We start from the raw sequence: 16005 nt of genomic DNA on the forward strand, positions 1-16005 counted from the left end.
CCCCCCCCCCCCAAAAAAAATCAGAATAAAAAAAAAACTTCTTACATTCTCTGCTACCAGTCATAGAGGTTGAGGCTGTCATTGAGCTGTCATCGACAGAGTTGTCCGAATGTTTTGCGTTTTTGTTAGTGTGGGGGCTTGCTCTGGTCGTGGTGACCGCTGTAGACAAAAAAAAGAAAGTTTGAGAGAAAAAAACCCCCAAAAAACCCAAATGATGTTGCACTGTCCATACAGAGATAGAAAGCAAGAAATAAAATAGGACAACAATAAAGACCTATTAGTGGCATCTCCGTACACACACGAAGTGGAAAGCAGTCTGCTAGCTCCGTTTACCCTGTATGATTTTGGACTATACATTTTTCTCTTTTTTTTTTAGTCGGACCTCACAGGACTCAATATTACTGTCATAAACAATCAGATGCTTCTAATCAAGGAAAAGTCACATGTCATTGTTATATTATAATATTGGAAAATATAAGTCAACTATGGTAATGACATGACATTAAAATAAAAATTCCTGTTTTGACAAATTTAGTTGAATCATTCCTTTCATATCTCTTCTCTAACAGCCACCTTTCCATGACAGTCACCTGTGCAAATGCACAAACGACCACTTCCCACTCCCTCTTGCACTTAAAAGATATTATAATGACAGTGTACGAGACATCCACCGGTCTAAGACAACAATGGGCGGACACCTTGGACAATTTTGACTCTATAAATATAACAACTAGGTTGAAATATCATTCACATCTGCATAATTCTCCAGAAAATTTTTTTAAATTGAGCACAAGCCATTTCAGTAAGTCAAGGACAATATTTCACTACACAGCTAACATATGATTTGAATATACAACAATCTGAAGTGACATAAGAGGCTTAAAACACCTCTGTCCTTATTAGTCACAGTCCACATTAATCAAAGAGAGTCCTTTATGATCTGCTTCCCACTAGAAGCCATTTGTGAGCCTCTACTGAGTCTACACATTGGTCGCTTAGGAGAACTTCTGTGGGCCTCCTTCAATTAGCTTCTTGCACTACAAAATATGTCAACCTGACACAGTGCCCCAAGCAGAGAACAGACAACATACTTGAAGTTAAAGAAGAAGTCACACCTTTGAGACACCAATGGTTCATTTTCAATTTGGTTTAGAAACACATTTTGATAAAATTCAAATTTAAGGCAAAAGAGATGTTAAAAAAACGCAAAGATTTGAAAATTAATGCCTTGCAGGTAATTGACGTCCACATCCTAAAAAATAAATTGACAAATGCGAATTTGCAAAATCTTTAAAATGCAAAGTCAGCTTCACTGACAAGTTTGTTTTTCTCGCATATCATCAACAAGGTGAACTGAACCAAGATTATTTTCATGGGTGATATTAATTAAAATCACAAAAAACTCTTGAAACCTCAAATACTGTAATAGTGACTGACATTGAAATAATCAAAGTGTAGAGCTCAAAAAGCTAGACCTATGTTTCTAACTTGTTGTAAGATGTGACTAGTTCTTTAAGAAGAGACGGAGACACGACAGCACAAAATAGCAGTAACAGCAGACAGGAAGGAGGATATCAAGTGAAACAAAGAAAAGGCACACAACATTCACCAAAAACATTGTCGTTGTTGAAGAATGTACGATTTTGGGAAAACGACAAAGTCAAGCACACTGAAATAAGCAGCTGATAGCTAAAGAGTATAGTATACATCCTGAATTAAACATCAGAGTAAACCACAATCATACTTACCTCATACAAAAATATAATGCAGTACACATTTTATCAAATTCAGTCTTGATCATTTTGCCTCTGTTCTAACTTCTGAAAGAACTCTGTTTTCTAAACAGACATACGGTTTCTTGCACTTACGCACACAAGTCTTATAAAGAACACGTTCACCTAATGGTTCAAGCAATAGGTGTGACAGTTGGTTAGTTTGTTGGGTGGAGAAGTAATGACAGTATGAACACATTCTGGTGAGGTAAGTATCAAAACAGGAAGTAGTTTCTCACCATTAGTGCTATTGGAAAACACAATTAAGTATGTTAGATATTTATGTACAAAGCAAATAATTATTTCCATGGTGTAGATTTCATTCTGTAACCCCACTCCTCTAAAAATTGTAATGATCTCTCCTGGAGTCGAAAAACTGATTACTGTTTGAAAAACATTCTGAGGATGGAAATATTTCTTTTCAGAATGAGCACATGAAAAGTAAATGACAACAAAACTCTGAGGCTTTGTGCGGAAAATTTAATAGAAAAAAATCATTTGACCCATTGACATTTTAAAGACAGCCTTGCTAAAACATTCTCACATGAACCATTAACACTTCTCTGTGTGTCCTAAGCTCCATTATATAATTATTGCAACAGTGACAAAAACCAAAACATACACCAAGCTATTTCATTTTAAATCATAGGATATGAATATATGCATATATCTTTTACAACACAAAGACAGTGGGCTACATATCTACTAACATGGATATCAAAGCATACAATGTTTTTTTTCATTTTTTTTAAGCAGTCAAAGAATTTCAAATCACTTGATTCACACAAAAGTGAACCTGTACATCGGATTGACTAAATTTAGAAATGGCCAAATTTTTTTTCTGTATTTCAAAAGAAACTGAAATTGAATGTGTTGATTAAATGGATAAAATAATTAATAATACATCACACTGGTCTTAGACCAATCAGAATGAGATCACTACTCCAGTAATACAGTCAGTCTTCCTCAAAATTATTAGTTTTCAAACCTTGAAAAAATTAACTCAAACATTATTTAAGTTTACTACCACTCTGTATAAGAACAACACAACTGCACAAGGGGAGAAATAGACTATAAAAGACTTTCTCGGTTTGTTAGTATTATTTTTCATGCTATGAAACACCTTCACACAACTGAGGTGAGATTGTTTTTAATAAAATGTCACAGTTGTCAAGTTGGAAGTTCCGTAAAAAGTCACGGGCCCCACTGAACAAATATGCTGTATGTTCTACGCAGCTATTATACAGTGCTCTGATATAAGCAAATAATGTACAAACTGCTTATTTCTGGCACCCTAATACACTTAAGTATTGACCGTATAAATGATTTTTTCCTACATATGATCTTATAACAAAAGAAGGGACAACAAAAATTTATGTCAGCACAGAAAAGGATGATATGAAATAAACCTGATCATATAGCTAAAGGTAAAATAGTGACAATATTGCATTCAACAGTTTATCCTTGAACATAGACAGGACACTGACGTATATACCCTTGGACACACACACATTCATACACATATACACATGAATGCACATGCATGCAAACACACACATCCACCTATACACATAAAAACATAAACATATACACATTCACAGATACACACACGACACAGGTGTACATAATATACAGCAGTACAAACATAACTGTCCTCTCTTTCTCTCTCTCTCTCTCACTCTCTCTCCCTCTCTCTCTCTTTCTCTCCCTCTCTCTCTCAATCCCCCCCTCTCTCTCCCCCCCTCTCTCTCCCTCTCCCGCTCTTTCTCTCTATCCCGTTCTTTCTCTCTCTCCCGCTCTTTCTTTCTCTCCCTCTCCCTCTTTCTCTCTCACAAACACACACATACACCGATATAATAATGAAGGGGCTTAAGTGTTTTTCAGAAAACCCTTTACAAAGACAGCTGAAGTTTGAGAATGGAAAGTCCAAGAAGAGAGAAATAAAATCATTGCACCACCAGCTCATCCGCCATTAGGAATCATGGGTCCTTGTAATTCAGTTTTTAAAAACTCAATCCTAGCATATATATATATATAAAGCATAAAAGAACCCAGCGATGAGTAGACAAATCACCTCAAAAGATGCATGGACAAATCAGTACCAATACCTCAAACTTTAATGAAAATCCAACTTGTTAGTTCAGTATTAATTTTTCAAAATATAGTAATCTTTTATAAAAAGGTTGGTAATTTTACGCGCCCATCGACACAATTGAGGTTATATTGTTATCTTATCCAAAGAATTCAAAAACAGAGACCAGTCACACCAGTTTTCTCTGGGTTGTTATCATTGAGGGGAGGAGCTTAGATTCACAGACAGAAAGAAGCATTCGATCTTCATATTCATGAGCAATGCCAAATTGGAAATTGGAAGTTGGTTGGAAATTTACAGCCTCTATTTCCCCACCCTCCATGTCTTTGCCCAAATCCAGGAATTAAATGGTAGACTGTTTTGGCAGAAGTAAACCACGAAGAAATAGAAATTTTGGGAAGATTTGTCAACAGTCATGACTTATGAATGAACAGGAGGTTAAAACACTTTCAATTATTTTGCTTATCATTCACGTGCAAGTTAGTCTATTGGTGGGATTAAAAATTTAATAACAGGGACTCTCAATTTGTTAGAACGGAAAACAACCAAGGTTAGATTTCAAATGGTTAGAACCAGCCCAAGTGTTTGGAGGGAAAAAACAAAGAAAACCTTCCTGTAACATGAAAAATATTAAAGATATTTCAAACGTGTTCACCGAGAGACCATAATTAGTGCTCAACCCAGAGTGACATTCGTATAAATTAGTCTGAATTGTTGAAACACAATACCTGTCTGCTTCTTCGTTACGCCTGGAACTGAAGGATACCAAGACAAGTTTTTCAAACAGGTTCAGGAGACCAGGATAAAAATTTGTGCAAAGCTGTCCAGAATGAATAAGGATTGATAAATAAAGGCTAAAACTGACAAGTTCAGCACAAGAGAGTTAATTTATTTGTGACCAGAAAAAAAACCCCACAGAATGTGTAAACATGAACATATAAGTGATGAAGAATGTAGAGGTGTCACAAGAGAGTAACAAAAAAAACCAAAAAAAGGAGAGATAAGGACGATACAGGTTTGATAGGAAAAAAGGTATAAACATCATCAGAGCATCTGCCAACCACCCACGGCTGCTTATCCTTAGCTTAATACCTTTCTCTACAAAAAGTTCTTTCCAATAACATCTTCCTTTCAAGTTTTCATACAAATCATGAAATCCAATTTTTAAAAATTCTGCAACTTTGCTACAAAAACATATAAGAACTTCTTTGACACATAGGCATAATAAGCCCTCCCTCCCTCCGAAAAAAAGAGAAAAAACAAAACAAAACAAAAAGGTCAGACAAAACACCAAAACAAAACATAACATCTACATTTGCAAACTAAAATCTACAGAATGCTATTCACCAATAAACCCTTCATCTATCCTGTATGCATCTATATAACGGTATTACAACACAGGTTTACTGTACCATCATGCTTTGGCACACAAGGAAACCATTAATCCTATGCGCAGCAGGGAGAGAATGCGCGCTCTTCAAGCACACAGGTCAAGCCCTCACAAGCCCTCAAAGCTTTGGGACTAACAACATACGACATAAAACAGGACATAGGCACAGAGTAGATGCCCAAGTATTACCTTCTCGATGTATTACAGGATTATGAACAGGTATAGAAGCTTGTTCTATTCATTGTAAATAAAAAACAAAAAGCTGAATTAGTAAATCACAACATATTTTGGAAAAATGACCTCTGTTTCTTGGAAACCCCCAAAAAACAAGAGGCTAAAATAGTTCTGTTTTGACAAATATATTGGGAAACTAGCAAATTACTGGCAACATTTATAGTTTGGAATACAGAGGTTATTGGAGTTGAAGTGACAGGTATGTAGGAAAAGCGTAAATGGGCAATGTAGTATGTGCAAACATCAAGAGATGATTTCATTAAAGGCTAATAAATTTACCAATTACTAAATGAATCAATGTAGTCAATCAGGCAATATCAGAGCATTTATATCGTTTTCACTTATACAACTGAGCACCCTATAATGACTGAGTAAATCACAACCCCTTTAATCATTGTAGGAATGACTATCATGAGAGCATCATCCTCCTATAAAGCACTGCGATTGTTGAATGAATATGACTGTATTATTTGTCTTCTATTATTCCGAAAAATTTTCCTGTTCTTAAACATGAATAATCTTTATTTTAAATTTCCAAAATACAAATAATTGTTGCCGAAGAAAAAACCAGACTGAAGAAATGTAAGCTATACATCAGCAAGAGACCATAGGGAAAAATGTTTGAAGATGGCATAAAAAATGGCGAAAATGCATTTTTAAAAGTAACGTCAAACAAATACCTTAGGCCTTCTAATGATACAAAATCATGAAATTTACCATTTACACAAATTCAATAAAATAACTAATTGTATATAATCAGATTGGAAAATATGGAATCAATTCTACAGGTACAAAACACAATGTTTGCCTTCAAGCGCTTGTCTGCCCAGAGCAAACAAGAGGCTTAGACGAGGCAAGAGTATGCATAGCCATACCTCGGCTGTTGGAAGAAGTTTTACTTTGGTCACCATAGTCTTCACAACAAGGCAGGCTCCGTTTCCATGCTGCAACTGCATCCTTCTTCAAGAGGCAGTAGAAGATGAAGATGAACAAACCCTGTTCAGAAATGAGAACAAAAATATTGATGCCGTGTAGTCAAAATTGATGGTAGGTTAAGTGTTTTACTGCACTCGCAACTGTATAAGGTCACAGGAGCATGCAGAACATGTTAAACTTTTTTCAGTTGATAAGAAATTTTGAATTTTGCCCGGGTGGCGGCTGAAGCCTACTCTTATCGATTTTAGACCTCCAAAGGTTCTTTAACCAGTGCCACTTGCACACGGGACCTCCGAGATTTTCCGCCCTTGTCTGAGAAGGCTAGGTGTAGATCTTTCCTACCAGAAGATCAGCGGTGTGGCTGAAAAACAGCAGTAAGAAGGAGCTAAGGAGTAGCAGAAGAAAGGCTGCAGAAAGATTCAGGAGCCCTGAGTAGGGGGTAAGGGAAGAAAGTGGAGATGAAAGCAGACAACAGAACATTGCTAGAGAGCAGGAACGGAGGTGAAAGGAGAAAATTTTAGAGAAGAAAATGTTTTGGTCACTACCTGGATTCGAACCCGGGACCTTTGAATGAAAGGCAAACACCTTAACCTCTAGGCCACGAGAGCTCCCTAGTCAAAACTGATGAAGTAATAAAAGTGGTAAGAGTGGTAAGAGTGGTAAAAGATGAAAAGCATAGCCCTCCCCCCTCCTACTTTTAACAGCTTCACCTACAGTGCAACATCCAAGATGAGGTCATCATGGGAGTCACTGATAGATTACCGCTATGTCTTGTTTGTTTGTTTTAGTTAGGTTTTAAGGCACTCGCAACTGCATAAGGTCATATGAGCGCCAAGGGGTGGATGTCAACAGAGAAGTCCAAACGGGGAATCAGGCTTACTCTGCTCACCTCTCTAGCCTCAACAGCACAAAGTCTGCTTCAACTATCAATGCACCCTGGAAATAGCAGTTCACAAGAGAGTGACAAACGTAAAAAAAAAGAGGGGGAAAAATGATGATAGTAAAGATGAGGAAAAAAAAAAGCAGCAGTTCCCAGTTCCTGCACAGTATGAGCATGACATTAATAAATCAGCCCATTTACAATTCTACTGTGCATAAGAATTTGTTAATATCCCCCCTGAATGGCCTAAAGGCACTTCAGTCAGTAGCACAGCCCTGTGGGGGCCTGCTATGTCTCTCTGGTAGAAGAAACAGCAAGTTGTGATCCCCATGATGGGCAAAGACGTGAAGGTTTAAACTTTATTTTTTTTACCCAGAAGACGGTGGAAACATTAAAGTTCAGTAGCAGAAAAGATGTATAACCATCAAACTCACTAGAAGATTCTTGATTTCATTGTTCATAGGAATAAAAACTAATTCTACAAAAGATAATGGATATCTTTAACTCGTTATCTCCGGAAAGCCGCTCCCAGCGGGTCGTGGTGGGAACTGCTGTGCCGGTGAGCCGCTGACAGCGGCTCGAGTACATAGCTTTACGATGACTTCGACATCAAATTACTGTTCGGCAATTGCCGAAAACAGGTGTCTTTTACCGGAAGTTCATTCATTAGATGAAGTACTATTATTATAGGTTCGCTGGGTTTGACTTAATGACCCATAGTGGTGTTTTCGTCATTTTTTGAATTAGTACCAAAAAAGGGCCCCGTCGCAGTGGATAAAGAATTAGTGAACTTGTAAATCTTTTTCTTGTATTGAGATCCTGGATGTTGGTCTTTTCTCTATATGGACTACAACCACCAAAATAGTAAGATATATCCTACCTGAAGACATCCGCCCAACCATTGAAACTGTCATTTAGCACGATAGATCAGAGGTTAGAAAATTTGTCTGGTTTTCTACATTCTAAAACACAAGGTGAATCAAAATTTTTAACCAAAATATACACAGTTGTGACACAGGAGCATATTATCAGGAATGCACAAGAAAAGAACACAAATAATTCATCCACCATCATAAACCTCATATACTTCTAGCCAAAAATTACACAGTTCAAGTATGGTATTGCAATGTTAAATTTCATAACAAAGTGATCTTTCTGAAACAAATATTTTAATCCGATATTCTCCTTTGTGGTTATAATTCAAAGGATGTTTATTACACTCCTAGCATTCTCAACCTGTATAAACAACAGTGAATCTTTATTTTTAACTATTGGACGACAGAACGATGTTTATGTTAATGAGAAATGTTATTGTGGCTACAGTATACCTACCTGTAAAGAATTGAAAATGGCAAACAGGTAGTAAAACACAACACTAGCTCGGTCGATGGCGAAGATGGCAAAAATCCACGTCAGACCCAAAAGGATGACCACTCCAATAGCACCTCTGAGACGTTGGACAGTGCTGTAAAAAGAAAAGTAGGAAAGTTTTAAGGCAACAATATTATGTCTGTGCTTTTCTCTATTAACATTAAGCATACTTATCAACAATACTCTCAATTATAATTTAAAACTGAGAATGACCGAATGCTAAAGAAATTAATTTTATTCAACATTATACTTTGGTATACAGTATCTACTGACTCTGAAAAGTGAAAAATTGACCGCACATGGGAATAAAGCCAATAAATGAATTGCTCTTTCCCATTTGAAATTTAAAATAATAAAGTGTGATTACATAGCCTTACATTTTTTTGCATTTTGCTGCATCCTATACATAACCTTGATCACACAGCACACAACTCCAGAGTACTGTAATCCCATTTGTTCGCCAGCATTAGATGCTAATTTAAAAACTTGATCTACCACATCTAAGTGGCTGAACTATCTTCCGCATATTTCTTGGAAAGTTTTCTCTCAGCCCACTATCCACATTTGAAACAAACTACACTGTCTCAAAGAAGATCAAAACAATGACAATGACAACAACAAAAGATATTGATTCTCCAAACTGCTAAGCACACCTGACACCTTTTTTTTTTACCTGTTTCTGTCTGTTTTATTTAACTTTGAGCTGGATCTCAGCTGCCTTATGACCAGGGCGAATGCAGCACAGTTCAGCAGTAAAATCAGGCATACTGGGCCCACAAAAGCTGCATAGAAAGCTGGATTTCGAAGCCAGCACCTGAAACATTATAGGAATATTCATACTTTCATCATAATTGCACTACAATTAGAGATCATATCAATAGAGATCATATCACAAAATACAACATACTCCTGGATTGCCTGTGTTCACTACAATAAAAGAATTATTACGAGTCAGTTATAACCAAATTTTCACTGAGCCTTCACAAATCATTCCCAATATCAAATGAATTAGTCAAAATTTGTTTTTCAACTGTTCAAGAGTACTTTCTTCAAGAAACACTCACAATACAATCTATCTGATTTCTTAGACACCTTTATCACCTGAGAAAACAACATTTTTATTTGTTAACGTAAACCAAAACCCAAATGAAATTTTTTGAAAGGTTAAAAAGATTTTTTAAAATAATAGCCACTTTTAGTCACGACCAAAACAGTCTAAGGCAAAAAAAAAATATAATGAAAAAAACTAGAAGGAATAAACCTTTGGTGAGTTTTAGTTTTAGTAGAGTTTTACGGTACTTGCAACACAATAAGGTCATATAAGTGCAGAAGATAAGAGGTGTTACAAGAGAGTAACAAACACAAAAAAGGAGAAGAAATAAGGACGATAGATGGTTGATAGGAAAGAAGGAGCAAACCACACCAGAGCACCCGCCAACCACCCACCCTTTGGTGAGTGAAAACTCCTGAGGTTCCACTAACCCCTGAGTTTTTCCCATCCAAAGAACCCACCAAACATCCATTCTTACATCTGTGGCCAACAGAATGGGAGAAGAGCAACATTGCACTCATACGACTTTATGAAATTGCAAACACTGTAAAACACTTACCCCCCAAAAAATGAAAAAAAGGAAAGAAAAGCAACACTAATGACGAAACAAAACCTCACAGGCATTAAACAAGACCAAGTATTGAAATGAAGCATAGAATAGAAAAAAAATGTAATCTTTGAGCAACTCACAGTCCAGTGTTAACAAAGCCATAGTTGTTGGTCTTGTCGATGCCCAGCGTGATAGCAACCACCACTAAGGGAATACCTGAAATTGAAGAAAAACCCACAAAATCATGTCATATAATTTGTTTGTTTGTTTGTTTGCGTAAAGAGAAGCACATCGACAAAATAATGGTCATTAAATGCTGAGAAAAAGTAAGGCAGAGAGGCAGAGAGGCAGAGACAACAGATGGAAAATAAAATAACCCCCTCCCCCCCCCCCCCCCCCACTAAAATTCCTTTCACTTTTACTGTATCTCAGCTTTAAAAAGCAATGAACAAGACAATAAGAGGCCAGATCTGTACTGAGGTGATGACAGACATAATAGGAAAAGCACCAGTCCTCTGTTTTATCGAATGATAGTGAGTAACCATCAGAAGTGCTCTCCGACCAATCAGCATTGTGAGCCTACAACACTCTGGCTGGAGAAACAGAGGGACACCTTGACATCACTGGATTGATTCTGTGAAGGACAGAGCTCAGGACCAGACCTTCCTGTTTTAGTGAGAGCTTTACGGCACTTGCAACACAATAAGGTCATATAAGTGCTGAAGATTAGAGGTGTTACAAGAGAGTAACAAACACAAAAAAGAAGGAGTGGTGATAAGGATGATAGATCTTTAACAAGAAGGAACGAATAAAGAACAAGCCACACCAGAACACCCGCCAACCGCCCACAAGCCTCTTCCAAGCCACTAGACTCAGAGCTGACAGATAGTTGGTTCTCCTTGCAACACCCGTCAGTACACGTGGAAAGAACAAGTAAAGTAAAAATAAGAGAAAGGCCTCAGTGTTTTACATCAACATCAACAAAATATTGATTATTTTATTCGGCAGATGGCTTTAACCTTCATGTCCATGAAAATCGGTGCTGAATAAGATACATCCCAGCAGAAATAAATGAGAAACTTTGTGAAAGTTTTCCTTTTTGGGAATTGAACATATGTCTTTGGAAGTTCAAGGCTAAGACCACTGCTTTTACACCACATAACATCAGTTTACCATGCATTATTAACAGAGAAGGAATAACAGACCATCGTTTCTCAAATCTATCCTTTTGATCTGAATTTCTTCAGCAAGGCAAAATAGAAACTTGAAAAACAATTTTTTAAAATTTTCTGCAAGCGTTAAACACCTAATTTCCACAGACAATATTACAATCAATAGTAATCAATATGTTTCTCTTTCCATAACAACACCAAATGCAGCTTTACTAAGCAACACTGAAAAACGCCATTAACAATTCTAAAATATGATTTCTCTGACATGGTTTAACCATTTATGAGGAATATTTTTGCAATGTTTTTTTAGTTTAGTAGAGGTTTTACAACACTCGCAACAGCATAAGGTCATATGAGCGCCAGAAGATTAGAGGTGTTACAAGAGAGTAACAAACACAAAAAAGAAGGAGGGGAGATAAAGACGATAGATGTTTGATAGGAAAGAAGAAGCAAACCACACCAGAGCACCCGCCAACCACCCACTTTGCAATGTTTGAGTCACAGAGGAGCACATCTACAAATTAAAACTCAGCATCACGAAAAGCAAGAGAGATGGACAAAAACATCAGTGGGATAAGTGGCAGGCCCTGACTCTCCACGCCTGCAATATGACTTACCCCAGCCCACTAGGGCACACTTGAGGATAAACCTGGTGAAGTAAGTCTTGAACACCAGCACCAAAGCTAGGTACATGTAAAACGCTTCCACAGCCATCCATGTCAAAGAAGACAATAGGAAGTAGTGCAGTAAAACAGCAACAATCTACAGAGAAAAAAAACAAAAAAGCATGTTAAAAAAGAAAACAACCAACATATTATTGCCAAAAGAAACAATGCTATAATAGAATGAGGTAATAACATAATTTCTTAAGTGATCTTGTAAAGAAAATTTGAATTTGAAGTTTATATACTAGAAAGTTACTTTCACTTGGGTTCAAAATTAATCAACAACATGCATAAAGCCATTTCATTTAAACAACCATGGTTGAAAATTATTATCTGTAAAGATTGTCCATATTCGATTAAATATTAAACAGATAATAATACCTCTTTTTCTGCAGTACATATCCATGCTCTACAGCATACTTGATACACTTTACAATTATTATTAGCCTATTTCAGCAGACCCAAGAAAACTCAGAAACATTCTAAGCTTCATGAGTTGCATACAGCGCAAGCTGTGGATTGCACACACTCGAACACAAACAAACTGACAAGATCTTTCGCCGTTTATTGCCGGGTACCCATTCTCCCCTGCGTGAAGTGAGGATAATTTGTGTAAAAAAGGGCCTTCCCCAAAGACACAAGGTAGGATTCCTTATTGGATTCAAACCACGACCTTACAATAGCGAGTCTGAGGGCCTAACCACTAGGCCACCAACACCACCATGTACTGATACTGATCAAGTCTGTTGATGCCACAAATGTAAAGGCCAAAACTCCAACTCACAAGGCCAAGTCAAAAAGACATGTATATATATGGAAATACAAGAAGTCCCCAAAGACACCCTGAGTTTGGATCATTTAGAATGTGGGATACAACAAATATTTACACACCCCAACAAAAAGACATTCTTCAATAACATACCTTTCCCTTGTGGGAATCCAACTCTCAACCTCTGCTGGCAAAGCGAAGAGCCTAACCATTAGCCCTGCCATGCTGCCCTCCCTCCCCCACCCTTCCCCAAGCAAATAAGACCTTAAAGTCTTAACAGCATTCAGATAAAATTCATAATACTTTGTCAGTAGTAGTACAGGGTTTTACGGCGCTCGCCACTGCGTAAGGTCATATGAGCGCGCGAAACACAAGTTGGTAGCTTTCGCAACAGTTCACTGCACGGTTTGTCGACAATTAGACTTTAAAATGTTAAAATACTAAAATTCAGTGTAAATATATTTGCGATTTAAAATAACTCTTATAAATAACAATAAAAATAATTAAATAATACTTTGTCAAACTACCTTGGGCCATTCCCGAAGGCAGGATATTAACATGTTCTTATGAACAGGCAGAATTGTAAATGGACTCATTTATCAATTTCATGCTCATACTGTGCCAGAACATTATAGGGGGAACTGCTGCTTTTTCTTTCCTCATCCTTACTATCGTCTCTTTTCCTCTGCTTCTTTAGTATGTTCATCACTCTCTTATGAACTGCTATTTCCGGGGTGCCTTGATTGTCGAAGCAGACTTTGTGCTGTTGAGGCTAGAGAGCAGAGTAAGCCTGATGCCCTGTTTCGACTTCTCTGTTCACAACCACCCCTTGGCGCTCATATGACCTTATGCAGTTGCGAGCGCCGTAAAACCTTACTTAAAAAAAAACAAAAAACAAAGAAAACTACCTTGCAAGCAATTTCACTGTCGAATGTGTAGTCCTGCATGCCCACCAGGAAAACAAGGTTAGAGAAGAGCAGTGCCAGACACAGGTTCACCAAAATTTTGGATGGGTTGTCACGTCTCAGTTTTCTGAAAGCAGAAAAAAAAAATTAAACAAATTTAAAGTCTGTATTCAGAAGGGGGTATGTTTTCTAAAACATGAGAAACAAAATTAAATGTTCGACTAAATGCGATAAAAATAGAAAATCATAGCTCTGTTTTTTCATAGGTGAAGTCAAAAGGGGAATGTTGAACAATTAAGGGCTCAATGTGAACACAAGAGAGGGCATCCTCACTTGAAATCACATGTCAATTCAGTGAAATGGGAAAAGGGTGGTGGAGGAGAGGGGACAAAAGAGTAGAAATAAATTAATTACTTTGACCTATAATAGAAAACCTACAAAGCTTTAAACAAAAGTCTGATTTTGATAAAATGATAAAACTGTCACTGTGGAACAAAAAGTTATGACTCATACAGGAACATCTACTTTCCAATTAATCATCCATTAATCAGTCATTGGGCCTTTCAAGTAATCAATACATAGGTCTATCAATGCACTAGAGATTCTTTCTATCTCTTGGGCTTAATATGGTGGACATCATGTGAACTCAGGAGAACATTAAGGCAAAGTTTCTTGTACCCATCAACACAACTTTTTTATCATTTAGGGGGCGAGCCGCCCCAACCTTGCATGTCAGGGCCAACCTGCAACATGAAGCTTCCTTGCACAGACAAGAATTATAAAATACACTTCACCATGCAGGAATCCAACTCACACATTTTCCAAGAAAGGCGAAGAGCCTACCCCTAATGTTTACACCACAGATGCTGGTATTCAGGAATACAACAGCCACAAACCGTTTAAAGTTTAACTGAACTCTTTGGGTGGTACAGGACAGGGGCCTGCCAGTTCTATCTCACTGTTATTGGAAGCCCTAAAAGGTATTTAAATTGTTTTATCAAGATTAATTATTGTGATCTAATTATAACAATTGAATCAAATGTGTTGTGTGAAAAAACAGAAACTTTTAAACCAAAGTCATTGCAGAAAAATAGCAGTTTTAAAAAAAAGTGTGTTTATATACAATGACTAATCCAAGAGAACCTGAAACAAAGTCTTTTAGATATTTATTTGGTACAAGTTTAAAGGAAAATTACTTGAGTCAAAAGTCATTACTTGAAGGCAAAATGTTCGGCCCAGCAGGAAAACTCCCCAAAAACAATGAACAAAAGCAATCAAAAGTTTGAATGAATATTATTGTACTGAATTGATCTGTTGTTCATGAACATTGCCAGAGATCTTTCAGCAAAATTCTTTCTTTTTCCTTTTCTTTTCCTGGTTGTAGTTTCCACCCCCCTCCCTCACACATAAAAAGTAAACCAAATGGGCATGAGGAGTAAATTAATTTCCAAGTGTACAATCTTCATATTAAAGCACAGTTTGTTGCAAATATGTCACTTTTAAAAGAGAGACAAACACTCAAATTTCTTAATAAAGCTTACTGAAAAAAGATCAAACAGCACAAAGTTCCCGATAGAGGACTGTATTGAAAGGGATCAGGAAATCATTTGCCTATCCTAAATGTAAAAACTTTTAAGCAAAAAAACTTATTGGAAAAAATAATATTTTTGGCAAAGCAGAAGAGAGGGGAAAAAACATTTAAAAAGCTGAAAAATGCGAAATTGAGAGAAGAAAAAGAACAACAAATAAAGTAAACCAGCAGAAATTTCCTATTATTTTTATAAAGAAAATCATTTTAAAAGAAAACATAGAGGCAACTGATTTCAGGAATCAGCACCGGGCACTTATCTTATTTTGCATATAGTTAACCTTTAACCCATTTTCAAAAAAATATGAAATGGTTAAAATATCTTATTTTTACATTTCATATTTGAAGCAAACAAAAATCAAGCTAGAGTGCTGAATGCAAGAGCTATAGGTGAAAATTTATGTACTTGAAAATATCATAAACAAACTTTACTAGGGTATCAGCTTTTACAACATTCACCAGATCAATTAACTACCGGTACATGCCAACTCCAGGATGTAATTCAATATGATGACAGCCAACATTCTTCAAAACACCACCATACATGTTAAGATTTAGCCTTTTTTTTCGATAGCAAAATATTTTTAGGATGTTGTTCTAGTAAATCCCTACTTCATAGGATATTTTTCT

The 16005-nt window shown here is 36.7% G+C and overlaps 1 protein-coding gene across 1 annotated transcript in view; it reads right to left on the reverse strand.

Annotated features, from left to right (window-relative positions):
• The window catches only part of LOC101855057 (adhesion G-protein coupled receptor G4), a gene marked incomplete in the record, with an annotated part of 58866 nt that overhangs the window by 2588 nt on the left and 40273 nt on the right, over window positions 1-16005 (reverse strand). The window contains 8 exon segments of the mRNA XM_013088636.2: window positions 46-159; window positions 4593-4619; window positions 6364-6484; window positions 8637-8769; window positions 9349-9489; window positions 10417-10492; window positions 12066-12210; window positions 13791-13914. Of these exon segments, the coding sequence (XP_012944090.1) occupies window positions 46-159; window positions 4593-4619; window positions 6364-6484; window positions 8637-8769; window positions 9349-9489; window positions 10417-10492; window positions 12066-12210; window positions 13791-13914 (881 nt within the window).

The sequence above is a fragment of the Aplysia californica genome, unplaced genomic scaffold (genome assembly GCF_000002075.1).
Source record: "Aplysia californica isolate F4 #8 unplaced genomic scaffold, AplCal3.0 scaffold00779, whole genome shotgun sequence".
Classification (NCBI taxonomy): domain Eukaryota; kingdom Metazoa; phylum Mollusca; class Gastropoda; order Aplysiida; family Aplysiidae; genus Aplysia; species Aplysia californica.